Source organism: Oreochromis niloticus, linkage group LG20, assembly GCF_001858045.2.
Source record: "Oreochromis niloticus isolate F11D_XX linkage group LG20, O_niloticus_UMD_NMBU, whole genome shotgun sequence".
Lineage (NCBI taxonomy): Eukaryota > Metazoa > Chordata > Actinopteri > Cichliformes > Cichlidae > Oreochromis > Oreochromis niloticus.
The window spans coordinates 12,784,348-12,803,669 of NC_031984.2; the positions used below are offsets into that span (position 1 = coordinate 12,784,348).

The window sequence follows — 19,322 nt, forward strand, 5'->3', positions numbered from 1 at the left end:
TGGAGTGGTTTGAAGCATACCGAATAGATTCCAATTCGTTCATGTAAATAGTGTCCTCTTCACACAGTAAAGTTAATTATGGAGTTCTACAAGGTTCTGTGCTGGCACCAATTCTATATGCATTATTCATTCTTCCTTAGCTATATTATTAGAAGGAATACCTCCTCGCCGGCCTCCTAGGTGATACCCAGCTTTATCTATCCATAAAGCCAGATGAAACATACCAGTTAGTTAGACTTCAGGAATGTCTTAAAGACAAAGATCTGGATGACCTCGAAGTTAAGTTATTATACTTGGGCCTAAAAATCTTAGAAACATGGTGTGTAACCAGGTACTTACCCTGGGTGGCATTTCCTGGCTTCCGGTAACACTGTGAGGAATCTTGGAGTCATCTTTGAATTTAAAGTCCTTGTCCTCAAATACAAGATCTTGAATAATCTACGAGGTATTTATCTTAAACACCTCATGTGCCCCCAATAGAGCACCACACTCTCAGATTGCTGGCTTACTTGTGGTTCCAAGGATATTTAAAAGAAGAATGGGAGGCAGAGCCTTCAGCTTCCAGGCCCCTCTTCTGTAGAACAAGTCCCAGTTTGGACACGCTCTCTACTTTTAAGATTAGATTTAAAATGTTCCTTATTCACTAAGTTATAGTTAGTCATAGTTTCATAAACAGATCTTTCTGCCTCTCTTTGTATTAGCAGTAATGATTGAACTTCAGTATTATGGTGTTATTATGATGTCCCACTTAACTACCATGTAATTACCAGGTAATAGTTCGATATTCCTTCATTTTCAAATGTACATTTTGAAGAAATAGGGAGTTTTGCATTACTCTATCATTATTACTACAACAAGTCCAAAAAGCCTGCCTCAACAGCTGGTGATTGGACTGCCAGGGCCTCCACCCAACACACACTGCACCTGACCCCTATGGTGCCTCCTGAAGGTGGTGAGCCACGTGGCATAGATAAAGGAAACAGTACAGATATGATGGACACATAAAGAGCCTTTAAAGAGTTTTCCCATATAAAAGATAATGGGGTCAAAGACTTTTTCTGGTTAAATAAAGGAATAAAAAGGTTAAAGAATATTGATGGGAAATGCCAAGAGGAAAACTAAAGGAGATATGAATAGCTCTATTATTGGCATGTTGAAAGGAAACACTGCTCTTCTACTTGTGAAAACTCCACATTTCCCGTGTAATTTAATGCAAAAAGAAAAAAAAACTCAGTATGACAGTTAAGAAGCTCAAATTTGCTGTATTCACATCATACATTTAAAACAGCCGTTTACATTTTGATCAAATGATGTATCTAAAGCAAAGAAAACTGGTGTCACTTCTGGTAAAGGTTTCTTACATAGAAAACTCAAATTATGACTAAAAACACAGCACTTACTGCTCATCTACACTCACATCCTGCCTGTAATTCGGTGCATTGGGTATTTATACAGTACAGATCAGATCAGATCAGATTGGGGTCCTGCATACTGCTCCCGGCTCTGGCTTACAGACGCAAAACAAAGTTATCTTAAAATCCACCCACACTGATGAGAACCAGTGTGCTGACGATTTCTTCACCAGTTACTGTGTCTTTCTGTACGCACAGATGGGACCAAAACACAAAGACAAGGTGGGAAAGAACAACAAAATGTGTAAGAATAACCTAGAGAGCAGATCCTGAGAGGGAGAAAAATAAACAGCTGGTGGGGTTTTTCCCTCCCCCTTCAGTTGATAAAGGTCATTTTAGGCAAAAATGGTCTCCTCGCGTCTCTTCTTGGTCAGGATGGTTCCAGGTTTATGCTGAGCATCTGGATGGTTAGCCAGCTCTGGAGGGCAGGTGGAGACGGGACTCTCGAGGATGGCCTGCTTCAGGTCGTAAAACACCGCCGAGTCCTCTTTAGTGAGGAAAGTCATGGCTACACCACTCTTACCAGCACGACCCGTACGACCGATACGATGGATGTAGTCTGCAAGAGGAGAAAGTGCAACAACGATTCAGTGAATCATTTAGCGATTCCTATGGCAAAAAGGAAATTTCAGTCACTAAGCAAACACTGCACACCAGATGACGCCTCTTACCTTCGATGTTCTTTGCCATGTCGTAGTTAATGACCATTGAGACGTCCTGGATATCGATACCTCGACCAGCAACGTCTGTGGCCACCAGGATATCTTTGGCTCCCGCCTTGAGATTGGAGAGCGCAAACTCTCTCTGCTCCTGGCCTTTGCCACCGTGCAGCGTGCAAGCATTGTACTACGAAGAAGAAGAGAAGGAGGAAGAGTGAAGGTTAATCTTTGCTCAAAATATTTTGTATTTTAGGAAATCAGAAACCAAAGTGAATTAAAATTAAACCTCCATCTGAGATTTATTGGCTTTCTTGTGTATTTTGGATAAAACTTCCAACAACAACAAACGGCGAAACTCAGCATTATGTCAGGATGCAACACTAGCACTGAACACAAAGTACAGCTGAGGCTAATACTGTGCATTAAAAAGCCGTTGTTGCCTTTTAATGTATCTGGTTTGCAAATTTTCATAACTTCTTCTTTAGACTAAAACTGTGGGTTTTTTGAGTGATTAATATAATTTTACTGCAACAGGACAATTTGATCTGCTAGTAGGAAAACAAAAACTTCTAGGAATATTTCTCTTGTGACCTTAAAAGTATCTGAGCATAATTTTAAGGCAATCAATCAAATATTTGTTGATATTTTATAGAAAATGTCCCCAGACATTTCTACAGGCTGGCACAAACAGCAAATGTCCTTTAGCTGTTTATCCATTAATTGATTTGGTGTATTATGAGTGGCAATGCTTCAGGTCTTTATCTGTAGGAAAATATTTAAAACCTCTAAAGTCCAAAATGCTGTCTTTCACATATTTCCAGAATCATCCAGTGAGCTGGACTGGAGTCTTTCTCAGGCCTATTCTGGTCCCCGGGCCTTATATTTGACACTCCTGACCGACATGATTGTTACTTTTTTTACTCCAAAGCATGAAGCTTCTACCAAATCTCGACCCCAAATTGAGATCCATTGTGGTCCAGGTCACAGTGACTTACCCCCATCTTCTCCAGAGACTTGGCCAGCACGTCGCAACCCTTCTTCTGGTTGACAAAGATGATGATCGGAGGCTCGAAGCCGTGCGACAAAACCTCCAGCAGCTTCTTCCTGCAAAGGGCACATTATACAAAACATTTAGAATTTTGATGCAAGTGAAATTTTTGGTGTTTAAGATTAATGCTTGCATCCGTCTCACCTCTTCTCTCCCTCTGACATAAGCAGGACCTTCTGTTCGACTCTCTCGTGAGGCTTTCCAGCAGACCCGATGTACACCACAGCAGGACGTCTCAGGTAGCTCCTGGCCAGTCTCTCCACAGCAGGAGGCATGGTAGCTGTGAACATGACCGTCTGTACGGTGCAATCAGACACACACTCAGTGAAAACACTCAACAGATAATCATGTGGTGCCTTCAGAAGATTCCAACTGCTAAAGAAAGACCTACTTGTCTGTATTTATGTTTCCCAGATTCAAAGTTCATCGTCATTTTCTCAGGGTCCTCTGCCTCTTCGGTGTCTGGCTTCTGATTGGTCACCGGGATGTACTCCAGAATCTTTTGGACGTCGGGCTCGAAGCCCATGTCAATCATACGATCGGCCTCATCGAGGACCACGTAGGTGCAGCGGCTCAGTACCAGGTAGCGGTTCTCCAACACGTCGATCAGACGACCGGGCGTGGCAATAACGATCTGTTAGACGATGTAAACAAATATAACGCTGGTGAACAGATGATTTTCAAGTAGAATCCTCACCTTATGGATAAAAAGCCAGGATGGACTTCCTGCCAAAAAACACAGTGTAAAGTCTGTGTCTATTTAAGCTGCTAAGCTACCACCGTCTGAGAATGAGCCATGTGGACTGTTTGTACCACCATCTGTACCACTTCCCTCTTTCTTTACTCACATAATGTACACACTGACAGAAGCACTACACATCACAAACACACACAAAACATACAGAGGGTTTTCAGAAAAGACATCAATAGATGCTCTATGCCATAGACATGAAACTGATGCAGTTTTACCATTCAAACAATGACAAATCCCATGATACTGATGCTCAAAGTTGGTTATAGAAACAAAGTATGAAATAAACTTGGAAGCCTGGAAATTATAAGAGCAAGAAAGAAAAATAACACAACTGAAAAAAAGTGCCAATTTGGAGCCGAATCATGAAAGCACAATTCTTCATGCCTTCATCAAATATATTACAGATATTCATGGCTCGGTGAGTTAGCCCACAACTCTCTGCACTTTTTAATTTATTTACAATTTGGCAAATGTGCACAATTTACATCCTGCTGAATTTGTTCAGCAGCATCTTTCACTCCATGTTTTGAATGTGCACAAAACTATCAAGAAGCATGTGTGTATTATATCTGTGTTCTCCCATTTAGCTCTTAATGTGGGAGACTGTAAATAAAGATTGGAAACATTCTACTATAAACAGAGTGAATCAGGAGTGTAACCATCCACACACATTAAATAAACTTGGCTGCAGGCTGACAGCAGCCAAGTCTGCAAGAAAGCTGCCAAATTTAAGAGCTAGTGGCAAACAAGACAAGCAGTTTGGATTCTTTATTCGGTAACGCTGCTTCTGTTTAACACAAGCAGTGGATTGGAGCTTTCATTCTCTTTTAAGCTTGTTGTTTAGGTAGTTTGATAAAAGACTTTTTTTTGGTGTTTTGTTTTTCTCTTCTTTTTTTTTTCTTTTTTTTACCTCTGAAGGTTCTGGTTACAGTTACAGAAGTGAGTGCTGCTGACAAAACCTCTCTCACTTCACCTGGACTTCAATTTCCTGGTTGAAATATCACCTGTGTGTGTGTGTGTGTGTGTGTGTGTGTGTGTGTGTGTGTGTGTGTGTGTGTGTGTGTGTGTGTGTGTGTGCGTCAGAGACTAGAGCCTGCAGCTCCTCTATAAACTACACCTGTGATGAGATCATTACTGCTCTGCAAATGTAAGAGTAGTCCTGCACCATCTTTGCCTTTCTGCTGAGTTTATTTCAGTAGTCTCATGGGCTTCTTTTGATGTAAAAATACTGACAGCAAACAAAAACTACTAAAAACTACTTGTTAGTGAGGCTTCAGTTTGCTTCACGGGCAGAAACACTTTTTTTTTTCTTAAACTAGCCCTCTCCGTTTTACCTCGCAACCCATCCTGAGTCGGAAGCCTTGGTCCTCTCTGGAGATTCCTCCGATCACAGCCACTGTTCGGATGCCGAGCGGTTTACCAAACTTTATGGTTTCTTCCTCGATCTGCTGCGCCAACTCACGAGTCGGAGCTAAGATCACAGCGTAAGGACCCTGGTCTGAGTCTTCGATCCTGCATCCAGCCATACAGAGAGCAAAGGACCATAAGAGATCGTAGAGGCACAGTAAGACAGTCCAAATGCAGAGTTATTATTTCTGAAATTGCTGAAGATTATTGGATCTTAGACACCGTTACCTGTCAATTTTTGGCAGGGTGGTGATCCAGACCAGCAGTGGAATCAGGAAAGCAGCAGTTTTACCGCTACCGGTCTCAGCCACACCAATAATGTCACGGTTCTGTAAACCAATGGGAATGGCCTGCCTCTGGATCGGCGTCGGATCCTGGAGAGAAAAAAAATTAATAAAAAAAATTCCTTACTGGAGACTGAATTGAACACAGTGAAAAACAGTGAACAGCTGCAAAATAATTTAAAAAAGAAAAAAAGAAGAGTAACAAAACACCAAACCAGATAAGTTGAACCCTAGCTGACCTTATAGCCGCATTTGTCGATGACCTCCAGAATGTGTGCAGGCAGCGGGTACTCCTTCCAGTTCCTGATGGGATTTGGGATTTTTCCTCCCTTGGTGGTGATGCTGTAATCCTCTCTGAAGATTCGCCAGTCTCTGTCTGTCATCTCGTCCAGCTTCTTTTGAGACCAGTGTCTGTCATCCCAGCGCTGCTTGGCCTCCTTCTTACGCATCTTCTTCAGTCTTGTCCTGAAGCAAGGTAAAACAAAGATTAGATGGGGGGGGTGGGCGGAAGCTGAAGGCGAAACTATGGATACACGATCATTTTCCATTATAGATGCATAAGGTTTCAGACTAACTTTGATTTAGCTTTATTAAAAACAGACTAAAAAAAATAAATACAGACTAACAAAGTAGCCTAAAAGTAAGAAAACACCGAACATTCAGATGAGGTTACACATTGTGTTGAACTACTTGAAACCAATAATCACATTCTAAACATCACATTTCTTACTTTTATTCTGTGAAATCATGCAAAACTACTCTGGTAAAGAATAAAAAGTAGGAACTGAGCAAGTCCCCTTTAAGCTCTATGGTTTAGATTCGACTGTATGCTTTTGCTCCACTGTACTCACTCCTCCTGCTCCTTCTCTTCCAGCGTGCGCCTTTTCTCCATCAGGTCACCATAGAAACGCGACTGCTCCCTTTTCTGCTGCTTTAAGTCGATGCCGGCGATGAAGCCTCGTCCGTACAGCTGCACCTGATGCTTCTCTTTGTAACTGGAAAGACAGATCACGAGAGTTTAGCGAGGGAATGCAAAGACCTAATCTGTGGATACATTTTGTGCTCACGATCCACTCACATCGGGTTGTAGTCGACCGAAGTGTCTTCAGAAGCATCCCACTCAAACACAAATTTCCGGTCGTTCAGGTGGCGAGTCCGTCGCCTTTTTTTGATCCCACCAAGATAACGCTCCTGTGAATAATTTGTGGACATCAGTTCAAATTCTGCTGCCCATTTTCCAGTTTTCCCCCAGGAATGTGCAAGACCTTCAAAATAATAACTGGAAGTTTTGTGTGTTAGTCTACACACACTAAAGTTTCTGTCAGCCCAATCTGTACACAAATGTAATCTTAACTCTTTCTCATGCAACTAACCTTGATCGCCTGGAGTTCTTTGCCTTTATCTTTCTCCTCTCTGAGCTTCTGTCGCTCATCGTCATCTTCATTGCCGTTGTTCTCTCGTTCCATTCGCTCCCTACGCTCCCGTCTCTCCCTTTCCTGAGGGTCCTCTGTAACAAAGATTCACGGGGGTTATCGACACGTTGATATCCTTTAATTAAATGCAAACTGTTTCAGGTTAGAGGCTGAAACACACCCAGCATTTTTCTCCCTATGTCCTGAAACATCCTTCTCTTCTTTCTCTCGTCTTCAATCATCCTCCTTCTCTCTTCTGTCTCTTGCTCTCTGCGCTTCAGAGCTTCGGCTTCTCGCTCTGCTTTTGACAGGAACTTGGGCTGAAAAACAAAAAGGAAAATAAATAATATTAATTTAGAGAAAATATCATCTTAAATTGAAAAGTAAATCTCTCAGATGAAGAGCAATTCACAAAACATAAATGCAGGGGGAAAAAAAAAGAAAAGTTCAGGACTAGTTCACTCTGTGCAGGACATAGTTTTTGGTTCCCCACTCTGGAGTCCGGAAGAAGCTCAAGCGAGAGTGTTTGGTAGCTGGCCCTTAGCCCACAGGGCTCAGTCGGGCACAGCATGAAGAAGAGACATTGGCATGCCAACACCTGCAGTGCCGTAGGGGTCGGATGCAATATGTGTTGGGCTGGATTTAAAGGGAACCAGTTTCCTGAAGAGGAGTTGACTGTGTTACAATCTGGAGTTGCCTTCAGTGACAGGAGGTGGGCAGGCATGGGTATAATGTTAGGGTTATTCATGGTGGACGCAAGTGTTGCTTCCCTACATCTTTGGGTTGGGAAACTGGTTCTGACTGCTATTTAGGCTTATCACAGTTCAGAGTACCACACGGTGACTCCAGCCTTACTGGAGTCACTGTGTGGTGTGCTGGATGCTTAGCCTGGGAACCGTCTTGGTGTTCCCATGGATGAGCTGGAGGAGGTGGGTGGGAATAGGGAGATCTGGCCATCTTTGCTTAGACTTCAGCCCACGTGCCCTGGCCCCAGAAAAACTTTAGAAAATGGACAAATGGACAGATGGATGGATGTCCTCACCTTTGCCTCAGCTTCCTCCTCTGCCTTCTTCTTGGCCAGAAGCTCCTCCAAAGACAGCGGCTGGACCTGAACAACAGCACATGTCAAACACCCAAAATAACAACCGAAGTTGCATTTCAAATTTACACAAACACTAAACCAGATTTTTACCTTTTCCTTCTTCTTTTTTTCATCCTCCTCATCTTCTCCTTTTATATCCTTCTCTTTCTTTATCTTGGCATCCTTTGATCTTGGAGAAACGCTTCTATAGATGACAAAAATGTAAATATGGCAAAACGGAAATTTAGCTGAAGTGTTAACTGTAGCAAAATCCAAATGTCTGGATATTTGGTAAGAGTTTGGTTAACAAGTGAGAAAGTGCAGCTGAGAACTGACTTCTGAGAAGAAAGGTGACTTAAAGGGAGAGGAGGTAAAACTGCTTCTTTCAGACTTAGGATGAACTAATGGGCTGGATCAAGGCTTATTATGAGAAAAAAAAAAACCCTCACTGCTAACAGTTGGCCTATGAAGCAACAGTCACATCAGTGCCAAAAATACTGTGCACTGACAATCACTTAAATTTGGTTTAATTCCTTTGAATATCAATTTTTTGTTAATGTGAGGAATCTTGGCATGTTATTCAGGCAAACATGGATTATGAAATAATGACTAAAAATCTCCTTTGCCAGCTTTGACCAAAGAAGCTTAATCAGTGTCACATACCTGGATCTCCTGCTGCGATCTTTATCGCGCCGATGGCTGTCTCTGTCCTTACGGCTCCTGTCTCTGTCCTTATCTCTGTCTCGGTCCTTGTCTCTGTCCTTGTCTTTCATGCGTCGATCTCTATCGTAATGACACAAAATCACACAGACACAAAAAAGCTTAAGGGAAAGATAACACAAGTACGCAGCAAGATTAATAGCTAGAAGTCAGTCTGGTGTTCCTGATGGGCTCTTTTTGTGCAGCGGTTACCTTTCGGGAGATTTAGAGCGGTTTCGTTCACGGGAACGATGGCGCTTGCGTGAAGGCGAGACTTTACGATCTCTGTCTCGTGAACGGCTGCGTTTCCTCTCTCGGTCTTTGGTCCCCGAAGAGTCCGCATCCTTCTTGTCTGTGGAGTCAGCTGCCATCTGCACAAAGACCAGACATTAAACTCTGCTTTCACTGCATTTACAAAAGTGAAAACTGTTATCACACCGCAGTGGCAGGACATATGTTAACAATCAGCCTACAGCTATCGTGCTAAAACTGGAATATTACATTATATTTGCTTTATGTACAGTGAGTACAGATCATGCGTTTGCCAGCTGTTGTACTATATTATTGTTTATATATTGCTGTGTAAACATCTCCAAATCCAATTTTTCTTTTCACCTCTAATTAAATTACGCTCAAGTTCCTATAAATACTTCACAGAGAAATAAAAGGCATAAATTTCCAACAAAACTATATGAACATTAGTACCTACTTCCTGGATTTTAGCAAATTTTACACTTATCATGGTTTATGGTTCATTGCATATCAGTTGACTTAATTTGAGAAAAATTCCTAGCCTGGCCATTCTTGATTTCCCTGAAAAAATATTGCAGGTTGATGATACACTTCTTAAGTGACAAGCTGTCAAATTATAGGTCTCTAGTGTTAGTTTGCTTATAAGACTATTTTTGTGATGAAGCTAGGGGTATTTTCGAGCCTATTTAGTGTTTTCGGTGGAGTCATTTTCAAATGGGTATATCTGGAGAACTACTTAAGCAATGTCATTTCAATATTTTAGGCCAAATATCTGCTTCTATTACTTGAAGAAAGTGGGAGTGTCTGGTTCAGACAATATTGAAATTGTGATTTCTCACATGAAGAATTATTTACATTATTCTTGTTATATATCTTATCAATAGCAAAAGAAGAAGTAAAAAGGGTAGCCTGATGATCAGAGTGATGATGTTTTGTTTTGTTTCTGATCATGCAAGGAAGGGTGTTGCAACCTTTGTCTGTTTGTGTATTTGGCTTAATCCTTAGGTCTATTTTTTTCTGTCTGTACTTTTCTGTAATTTTTTTTTTTTTTTAAATGGCTGAAAATCTTGAACTCAATAAAAATATGAAATACGAAAAATAAAGCACATGAAAACCATAGTAATACAGAAATAACATATGTTTTAGGGATGTGGAAGTTTCTTATGCCCTAAAAACGGGTATCAGGATGTGCCCCAAAAAGTGAAAATAGCTGTTATTCCTCAATACTCTCCGATAGAAAACGCGATTAAACTCTTAGAACAACAAATCACGACACGTTTTTGGTACGGACAAGAAATTAAAAACAATAACAACAATAACTAACTTGTTAAACGAGAAGAGAAACTGAATTACCTTCCTATCCTCTGCAGAATAAATGCAGCAAGCTAGCTAGCCTCTTACGTTAGCTAGCAAAAAGGCTAACTATCTCCAGGAAAGCTGCTCAAACGAGCTCCGATTAAACCAAATTAAAATCAGCTAATCGCGGGTAGGACAGCGAAGTCAGAGGCGCTGTGACTTACAAACATTTAGCGCTTACCTCAATCACTTGTCAACAAAACAGTTGCGATTTATCTACGCTTCAAGAAGACGCCATGTCGCCCACAACGCGAATTGGAGCACGCGAGGAATTGTGGGAGCTGTAGTACTGGCTGTTACGAAATAGTGGAAATTAGCGGCTAAAAGGCAATGTTTAAAACTACATTTCCCTCCCAAGAAAAGTAAGTTTACGTCAGGGCCCTGAATGTTTAGCACATGGACGCCTAAATGCCTGAACAAAATTACTTTTTCTATTATGTTGTAATTTTTTTTGTCATTTTGGGCACGAGGTGGCGATAGGGTTACGAGTTATCACGATAGATAGATACTACAGGTCTGGAAAAAAATGCTTTTTTCAGCTGCATGGGATATTTTTGGTAAATATTATGTTTTTTAGGGTGCTGGATCCAAAAATGATCTCCATTTCCCTCCATCGCGTACTTTTTTTTTTTTGCAAAATGTGTGGAGTTCACATTTTTAAAAAATCAATATTTTATTGCAAATAACTGTGCATAATTTTTCTGAGATTTCTGAGATTATTTCGCTATGAACAAAACAAAGCTATTGGGACTTGCTTTTTTGGGACTTGCTTTTTTGACACAAGTATAGGATACCAGATTTCAGTTTAAAATCGGAAATTGTGCATTTAATTAAACTAAAAACGTGAGTTTTGCAAGAAAACCTGACGAGATGGAATATTTTTCCCAGTTTCAGTGAGTAAAAATCTACAAGAACCAGTCAAAAAATCCTACGCAGTTTTTTGGTTGCAGACCTGTGGAATCTATCTAAGCTATTTCACACAGTACTGAAAGATATTTTCAATTCTGTGGGATGTTGTCTTCTTGGCCTATTATTGCCTGATAAAACCCTAAATGCTATGCAGACCTGCTGATATGATGAAACAGTGTTCGCTGCTGAGCAGCACTTACAGCCGCCATCCTTTGCAGCAGATTAAAATTCAAGAAGTGCTGTTCTGTTAGTGCCAAAGCTAGAATATGTTCTTCCCTGTAATCTTAGCCATTCTTTCTTTGTGTGTGTATGCATGTGTCTTGTGATGAAAGACATTTTAGATGGTGCTTTGCTTGACTACAGTCTGGATTGGCTGGGTGCTGATTCATATTCTGGACGTGGATTTTCTTCCAAGGCGAGATCAAAAGAGATTTATGGAGCCCTTCTGAAGGTGAACAGTTTCAGTAGGAACAGATCAAAGATGATGGTATAAAAATAATAAAGAAAACACACACACACACTACAGGAGGAGAAAAGAAAACAATAGACTGGTAAGACAGTAACAGTCGGATTTTATTCACTGACCTTCTGTTCATTTAGAACAGTTTGTGCTGGTTTGTTTTGTTTGGACGAGTCTAAACTGAGCCGTAACAACAACTTGTATCAGTGTCTGAGGATGTAAGTTGCACATAAGTCCATCCATTAAGAGTACCATGGCCTGAAACCCCTGAACATAAAAAACAAGGGTTAATGCTGTTAATTCCAGCTTGACTCTTTCAGCTATGACAAAAATGCCTGCTGAGGATCAGGTCCAACTTTTAAAAGCTCTGCTAATCTTTTCACTTCCTTTTCCTATTGCATTAAAGACTAACATAATGTATATTTTATGCTTTAGAGCCTCTGAACCCAGAGTCTACATCAGCACAGAGGTAAGCTGATGTATCTCACAAAACAGATGGGGTAAAGCAGTTTTGTCTTGTTCGATAAACATGTAGGTAACATAAAGACAGTCAGGCTAAGCAAACAAATCAAGAAAACCTTTTTGTTCCATTAAGGTGCAAAAAGGAACTGCACTCCATAAAGCAAGGGCAGCCTGGGGTACTGAAAAAAATCAATAAGCAAATAAATAAAATAAAAATGAAAAACGCAAAACAGTGCCCATTTATTACATGCATTTGGTAGCAACAGCTAGAGCTCAAACACACATGAAAAATGATCTTCTAAAGCTGAAAACAGGCCCAACACCAAGTATTCACTGTGTCCAAGAAAGACATCTGATTGTGATGCTGGTGGTCATGAAATTTGTACTTTCTTTACAAAACAAAATCCTCTGAGGCTAAGAGATGGAGAGAAAGTCGAGTGACACCACCCTGGGATGTGCTATAAAACTGCAATGGAAAGAGAAAGGAATTTAAAAATGCTAATTTTCTCCTGTGATATTCAGGAATGACAAGAGTTTATAAGTTTTTAGATGTAAAATTATTAGAATATAGCAGAATTTGGATTAATCTTATATAATATTAGGTTCTGAACAAGGGTTTATATGTGTATGTGTTTTTATGGATTCACAATCAAATATTTTTGTTAACAATCTCAATAAAATAATGAGTCATAAAACTGCACAAATCAATTTTGGCTTTTGTAAGCGCTGACATGCAGTGGTGTAAAAAAATGAAAGCCTTTCATTTCTAATGTCTCACATTTTAGGACATAATTAAAAATCATCCTGTCCTTTTTGGGTTTTAAAATAATTCAAATACAACCTGAGATGAAACACACACACACACGTGACGCTGTCTCTCTCTTTACTCAGCAAAAACTGAGCCAAAAGGCAGAAGCAGTGTGTTATTTAGTAGCATGTAAAATGCTATAATTGTTTTCTGTTTGATTCTATCGGTCTCTCACATCATTGTGGGTGAATTTCTGCCCGCTCATCTTTACAGCGTTGCTTCAGTTCATCGAGGTTTGTTGGCATGTATTTATACAGAGCTCCTTAAAGGCCCTGGAACAACATCTCAGTCAGGTTCAGTTCTAAACTATTCAGCTCCTTGATTCTTTTCTTTTGTCAGCTTTTCTGATGTAGATTTGCTGCTAAGCGTAGTGGGATCATTGTCCTGTTGCACGAGCCAGTTTGGGATAAGCTTTAGCCATCAGACAGATGGCCTCACATTTAACTTTAGAATACTTTGGTACACAGAGGAATTCATGATCGACTAAATGATTGAAAAAAAACAGGTGGGTTTGGTTTTACATGGTTTTATGGCCACTTTGATCTCATTTATCCAAAGGACATTGTTCCAGAAGTCTTGTAGTTTGTTCAGATTGCACTTTGCAAACATTTGTGCTGTTGTGCTGTGTTGACATGTTCTTTTTAGGGATAAGGGGCTTTCTCTTGGTGACCCTTCCATACAAACTATACTTATTCAGTCCTTTTATAACATACTAGCTGTAGGCCTGTCAAATTTGACAGCTCTTAGGTTTTTCTATGCAGTTTCTCTAAACTTTGTTTGGCCTGACAGGATGTTTGGCAACTATCTTGAATGTCCACCGGTGAATAATTGTTCTCACTGTAGAATGATGGAGTTCAAATTGTTTGGAAATGGCCTTATATATCGTTTCCAAGATTGATGGGCAGTAACAGTTGCTTCTCTGAGATCACTGATTATGTCTTTCGTCCTTGGCGCTGTGTTAACACACACCTGAATGCTCCAGATCAGCAAACTGCCAAAACAAAGTGCTTTTATGGAGACGCTCACACTGACTAATAATCAGTTAATCAAGTGTATTTAACTAGCAGCACCTGGCTGCTTCTTACCCTCCTAATTTCAGTAGAAGCAGTGAGGGGGGTCCTTAGTTTTTTGCACACTGCTTCTGCACTTTGCCTTCAGTTTTTTTTTAAATAAAGACTAACACAATGCAATATGTGAAGGTTTGTAGTCCACCTGATTTTGTGTTTACACACTTTTAAAATCTGCTAAGGACCAGATCTTTTTTATTATGCTCCAATATGTAAAAGCTTAGAATTGACAGAGGGTGTACTTTCTTTTTAACATGAGTACACATCACTGTTACACATATACACACTGGTTTTCTTCATCTTGACTACACCATGTTTGCCATCAGGAGCTTGACTTCTGTACAACAGCCCCACTGAGCGCTGCACAGAGTAAAGATTCAGCACAACAGATGAACCTAAAAAAAGAAATCCACTCACTATTATTTTCCTAACGAGCAGCAGTCTTGTTTTTGACGCTTCTGCTGTGAAGAGACGGAGGAGACGAGCAGTGACAAGAGGTGGGAAGATGAAGAGACGTGACATGAGATGAATAAATGCCTGCACAAGAAACAGATGAAGGGCAGAGACGGCAAGAACTACTTTTACTGTTTGGTTTTGTTGTTTAAATTTTGCATGTGAAGAATTACAGTAACTGGAAAAACAATTACCCTTATTGGATATTTCTATGTCCAAAAGTCTTTAAAAAAAATGTGTGTTTTACAACCACTTAATCATTGTTTAAGTGAGGAAGGTGAATTGCTTTCGACCAGCATTGTGTAACGTTGACTGTTACTCAGTTCTAATCACCAGCAGCTGATGATTGATAATGGTTAAAGTTAAGCTTTGATTGAGAAAGGAATCAATACCAGAGTGGTGACACTGTTCAGGCCATTGTTTTACGATATGACATGGAAATGGCTCTGCTGATCAGTGATTATTATCACCTTTGAAGCCCTGGAAACAGGCTTCTGTCACATGATTGGATGAAACATCATCTCCTACATTTCCCCCCCCAACTCCTAACTAAAGTCAACCCCCATCCCAGGCACCTCATGTGCCCCAGCCTCAGCTCCCTTCCCCCCATATTCCCCAATGCCAGGCGCAGTTGTCTAATTAAAGTGCTAGAAGAGCATTCACTCATGACATGCCCTAAGGGTGTGCCAAACGGGGCATGTATGCAGGAAGAGGGATAGAACTGGTGAAGGTGAGCAGCATCGGTGAAAGGGTTATATAAAGGGGGGGGGTGCAAAGGACATAGCAGGGAGGTTATTTACCCCAAGCAGGGACACAATAAGTCTTATCATTCCAGCAGATGAGTTGAGTGCTGTCAGTGTGAACCTCGCTCACCTTTCTGCTCTTGGGAAGCAGAGCAGACACGCTAAACTGCTTAGTATACACAGCACACCCTGACACACATTCATACACCAGTTCACATGTGCATGATTACGCATGGCTGCCTGAAGCTGCAGATAATTTGCCCACAGATACACATACGAACTTAAAATTGCCCTGTATGGGTATAATTGATAGTGCCCCACTGACATCTATCCCATATTTATCGAGCGCTGTATTTGATTTTCAGCTTGTTGTGCACTGCATGCAAATGCTAAAACAGCGTAATGTGGTTAATATTAAAAAGAATGAATCCTCAGGGTTTAAGGCTACAGAGGCTGTAGTGCGTGCTGTCTAGTGATGTTTGTATGCCTCATTAAATAGCCAGAAGCTCACTGACAAACAGGCCGAGAGCTGCATGAAGCCATCACATCAGAGCAGCTCTGGACTCAAAAATCAGACACACAGAGACTGATTGATTGCATGAAACATTACGAAGTCCTGCACAATCAGAAAAAAATCAGCTCTGATTTTTCTCATGTTTGTGGCAGTGCCAGGACTGCTAGTTTGTTCTTTTATTCAGAGAAGAGATGACAGATATAAACATATATGTGATGGGAATTTGGCAGGCTAACAAACTGTGGTTGACAAAGGATAACCAAGATACTAAGTACTTGTTTTAAGTTCATTTCTGTTCTGGCAAATATATGTGTCCAGACCCAGGTGGTAGGCAAAGACTTCCCTATGAGCTGTTGATTTGTTAACTTTTGCTGCAAGTGGTTTTCATCTGTCCAAGTATCGAACTATTGCTCACAGTTCATGGATTATGCAGATATAGTAGTGTGCTAGTTTGAAACAGAGGGTCGCTCATGTAGGACAGTCGTTCCTCTGCTCCTCATCCAGCTGAGCCTTCGACTGCAACCCCATTTTCCATCCTGAGACAGGAATTACGAGACTGTCAGAGCAGCTGTGGCAAAGCTCACTGCACAGAGAGAACGTAACCTACATGTCAGTGTGCAGATAGCTCATCAGCAATCAGGCAGCATAGCTTTGCCAACCCATATTCTCTCCTCAGCTTCCTTTTCTGTTGCTGCTGTGCAAGATGTGTGCAATAGTTTGATTATGTGTGTGTGAACCTGCAACACGTGTGTGTTTCGTGCGGGTCTGCACTGCCACGTCTGATAGATGATGTGCTTGTGTATTAATGAGACGCTCTGCACAAGCGACCATTTTCTCCAGCTCCTCAAGAGGGTTTCAGATGGCAGCGCTCTTCCCTCAGTCATCCTCCCTCTGGATCCTGATCCCGGTCCTCGGCAGTCTCGCCGTCTGTGCTGCAGGCTCCTATCCATCATGAGAGGAAGGGACAAATGTCTAGACTGCACAGATCACTTGCTGCTGACCTGTTCATTAGTTTACATCAAATATGTCAGTGCCACATGTGCCTCTTCTGGGCTGCACAAATCTGTTTTCCAAGCAGGGATTGTTTTTCAGAAGCTGCCATAGAAGATGGAGTTAATTTGATCAATAAATCAGCTTTTTTTTGTTGTTGCTTTTATCCACTGCCAAGTAAAAAGAAATTAAAACTTCAATATCCTGGGACTCGACTAGAGTAGCTTTGCATGATCCCTACCGAAAATATTTGTTTTTCTACTTCAAACAAATTCTCAGTTCATCTTTTATCTAAAGCATAGACTGTATTATATTAACGATGGACACAACCACCATACCTTCGTCATCTGATTTGGATTTTAAAGTTTCAGTTTTAGTATTTGATTTCTGTCATTTTGGGGGGTTTTGGAGCCAAAAGTTATCATTTGCAGAGCGTTGAACACGAAATTGTAAGATAAGGCTATAGCGAGCTTGGAGGCAGTCTCAAGTGGCCATTAGATGAACTGCAGTTTATGGAAACTATGTTGGCTTTTTTTGAGTCTGTGATCCTTTCCCTTGAAATCCCTCTCTATAAAAGCTTATTTCTCTCTGATTGGTCACCTTCTGGAAGCCTACTAAGGCACAGCTGCACCACATGTCTTCATGGTAAAGGTTTTGCTCACAGGGTTATTTCACATAATTTATGCCATTATATCTAAAATTTTTACATTAATATACAAGCTACAACTTTCATATTTTATGTGTCAACTGAGCACGACTCAACAGATAATCAACTATAAAACTATAAAAGTCCTTTTTATGTGTTTATAACAAATATTTTATATCTGTTACTATATAGCTTTTACATAGCTTTATTTCTAGTCTAGCTTCGTATTTCACAGTCAGACATGAAAGTATGATCAAAGTTATACACAAGATAGCCTGTAGGTATGTTCCCATACATGTCCAATTATCATTTTAATGGCAGTCTGCAGTATAACCAGCTCCGGAGTTATATTTCACAATCCACAAAGGTGCAGTATTTGTCAAAAGACCACATGCCTACCGTGACTGTGATCGTAAAGAATAATCATGCCTTCGAGCAACCTGCCATGGATGACAGGCTCAGTACGCTTTTGTCAGACCGTTATCTGATTTGCGGAGACATGTAATGTACATGGGCAAATTTTTGATAAATGTACTGAAGAAAAACAGAGAGACAGAAACTGTAGAAAAAGATAAGAGAAGGGAGTATCGTAGGGAGACAGGCTGGCTGGCAGCCCTGTTTATCCAAAAGATGATCAGACCGCTCTTCCATTTCTTGTTGTAGAAAATCAATGTTGGAGGAGCCAAGAGATGAAATTTATCTGAAGCTGCCGGTGCAGAGAATATTCCCATAATTGCCTTGACTGTACTGGATAAGTTAATGCTGTATCCTCTGTGTGACAGCTCAGGCATTGCAAACATTCAGACCTTTCATCCATGTCCTATCATCAGTGGGAGAGCAGGACGTAGCCAAGGAGATTCTGATAAGGGCCAATATCAGCCGGGCGAAAGACAAAGCAAATTTAGAGGTGGAGGTCAGGGAGGATGGTTCGTGTAAACAAGGAAAGGCAAAAGAAACGGAAACCACTGAAATAGCAGGGGGCTAATTTATTTAAGAAATGACTCCATTTAAAAAAGTTTAACCTTATAGCAGAAACACCAGGTTTAACAGACACCACAGCATCATGCTAGCAAGTCACAGGTTCAAGCTTATCCTGGTTATTTGCTTCCTAAGTGAGGATTTACTCATTACTAAATAAAAAAATGGCAAAGCTTCAGATTTTTCAGCTAACTGAAAAGACGTTCTCTTGCTAGCTTGTTAACACAGACTGTGGTCAAAACAAAATGTGACAGTCGTTTATTTACGATTCAAACAGCAGCTTATCTGTGTTTCCAGTTCCCCACTATCCCCCAGTTCAATATGCAGTTAACGCATTAAAACTCCTGTTGTGCTGAAGGTAAAGAGCTGTTTTAGGTTTAAACACTACATGTATTATCAAGTTGTTGTTGTTTTAAGGCTTCAAAACATCCATCCATCCATCCATTCGCTTCCGCTTATCCTTTTCAGGGTCGCGGGAGCCTATCCCAGCTGTCATAGGGCGAGAGGCGGGGTACGCCCTGGACAGGTCGCCAGTCTGTCGCAGGGCTAACACACAGGGACGGACAACCATCCGCACTCACATTCACTCGCACATTTACACCTAGTGGCAATTTGGATTATCCAATTAACCTATCCCCACAAGCTGCATGTCTTTGGACGGTGGGAGGAAGCCGGAGTACCCGGAGAGAACCCACGCAAACACGGGGAAAACATGCAAACTCCACACAGAAAGACCCCGGCCTGATGGTGGAATTGAACTCAGGACCTTCTTGCTGTGCGGCAACAGTGCTAACCACCATGCCACCGTGCTGCCCGGCTTCAAAACAGATAATCTATAATCACAAGACCCCCACCCCACCCAGTTGACCTCAAGGAGTGGTTCTCTGTGTTTAGGCGTATTATTCATGGCCTGTGCTGGGGAACAAAA

General features: G+C 41.0%; 1 protein-coding gene and 1 long non-coding RNA gene across 3 annotated transcripts; both read right to left on the reverse strand.

Moving 5' to 3' along the window:
* Nucleotides 1-1,242: 1,242 nt before the first annotated feature.
* Nucleotides 1,243-10,699, reverse strand: ddx23 (DEAD (Asp-Glu-Ala-Asp) box polypeptide 23). Of its 2 annotated transcripts, none has more exons than XM_005448625.3 (17): nucleotides 10,546-10,699; nucleotides 8,970-9,127; nucleotides 8,721-8,840; nucleotides 8,169-8,262; nucleotides 8,019-8,084; nucleotides 7,158-7,296; nucleotides 6,938-7,071; nucleotides 6,643-6,755; nucleotides 6,416-6,559; nucleotides 5,804-6,029; nucleotides 5,509-5,654; nucleotides 5,208-5,385; nucleotides 3,511-3,753; nucleotides 3,264-3,415; nucleotides 3,067-3,175; nucleotides 2,084-2,258; nucleotides 1,243-1,971 (listed from the first exon to the last, which is right to left on the reverse strand). In XM_005448625.3, the coding sequence occupies exons 2-17, from the start codon at nucleotides 9,125-9,127 to the stop codon at nucleotides 1,748-1,750; spliced, it is 2,421 nt and encodes an 806-aa protein (XP_005448682.1). In that variant the 5' UTR covers nucleotides 10,546-10,699; the 3' UTR covers nucleotides 1,243-1,747. The 2 variants fall into 2 exon arrangements, with proteins under 2 accessions (XP_005448682.1, XP_003439019.1); XM_003438971.2 differs by having other exon boundaries at nucleotides 10,362-10,552.
* A 905-nt stretch (nucleotides 10,700-11,604) lies between these two features.
* LOC112843281 (uncharacterized) lies at nucleotides 11,605-14,627 on the reverse strand. The gene is made up of 2 exons (XR_003215508.1): nucleotides 14,488-14,627; nucleotides 11,605-12,000 (listed from the first exon to the last, which is right to left on the reverse strand). It is a non-coding gene; the product is annotated as an uncharacterized LOC112843281 (long non-coding RNA).
* Nucleotides 14,628-19,322: the final 4,695 nt, after the last annotated feature.

Bases quoted from the DNA above. Each gene is read 5' to 3' on its own strand.
- ddx23 (XM_005448625.3), bottom strand. From the start codon at position 9,127: ATGGCAGCTGACTCCACAGACAAGAAGGATGCGGACTCTTCGGGGACC. The intron at 6,756-6,937 runs GTTAGTTGCATG...AATTATTCACAG, and splicing joins AAGAACTCCAGGCGATCAAG to GAGCGTTATCTTGGTGGGAT. The intron at 6,030-6,415 runs GTGAGTACAGTG...ACCTTGCTTCAG, and splicing joins GAAGAGAAGGAGCAGGAGGA to GACAAGACTGAAGAAGATGC.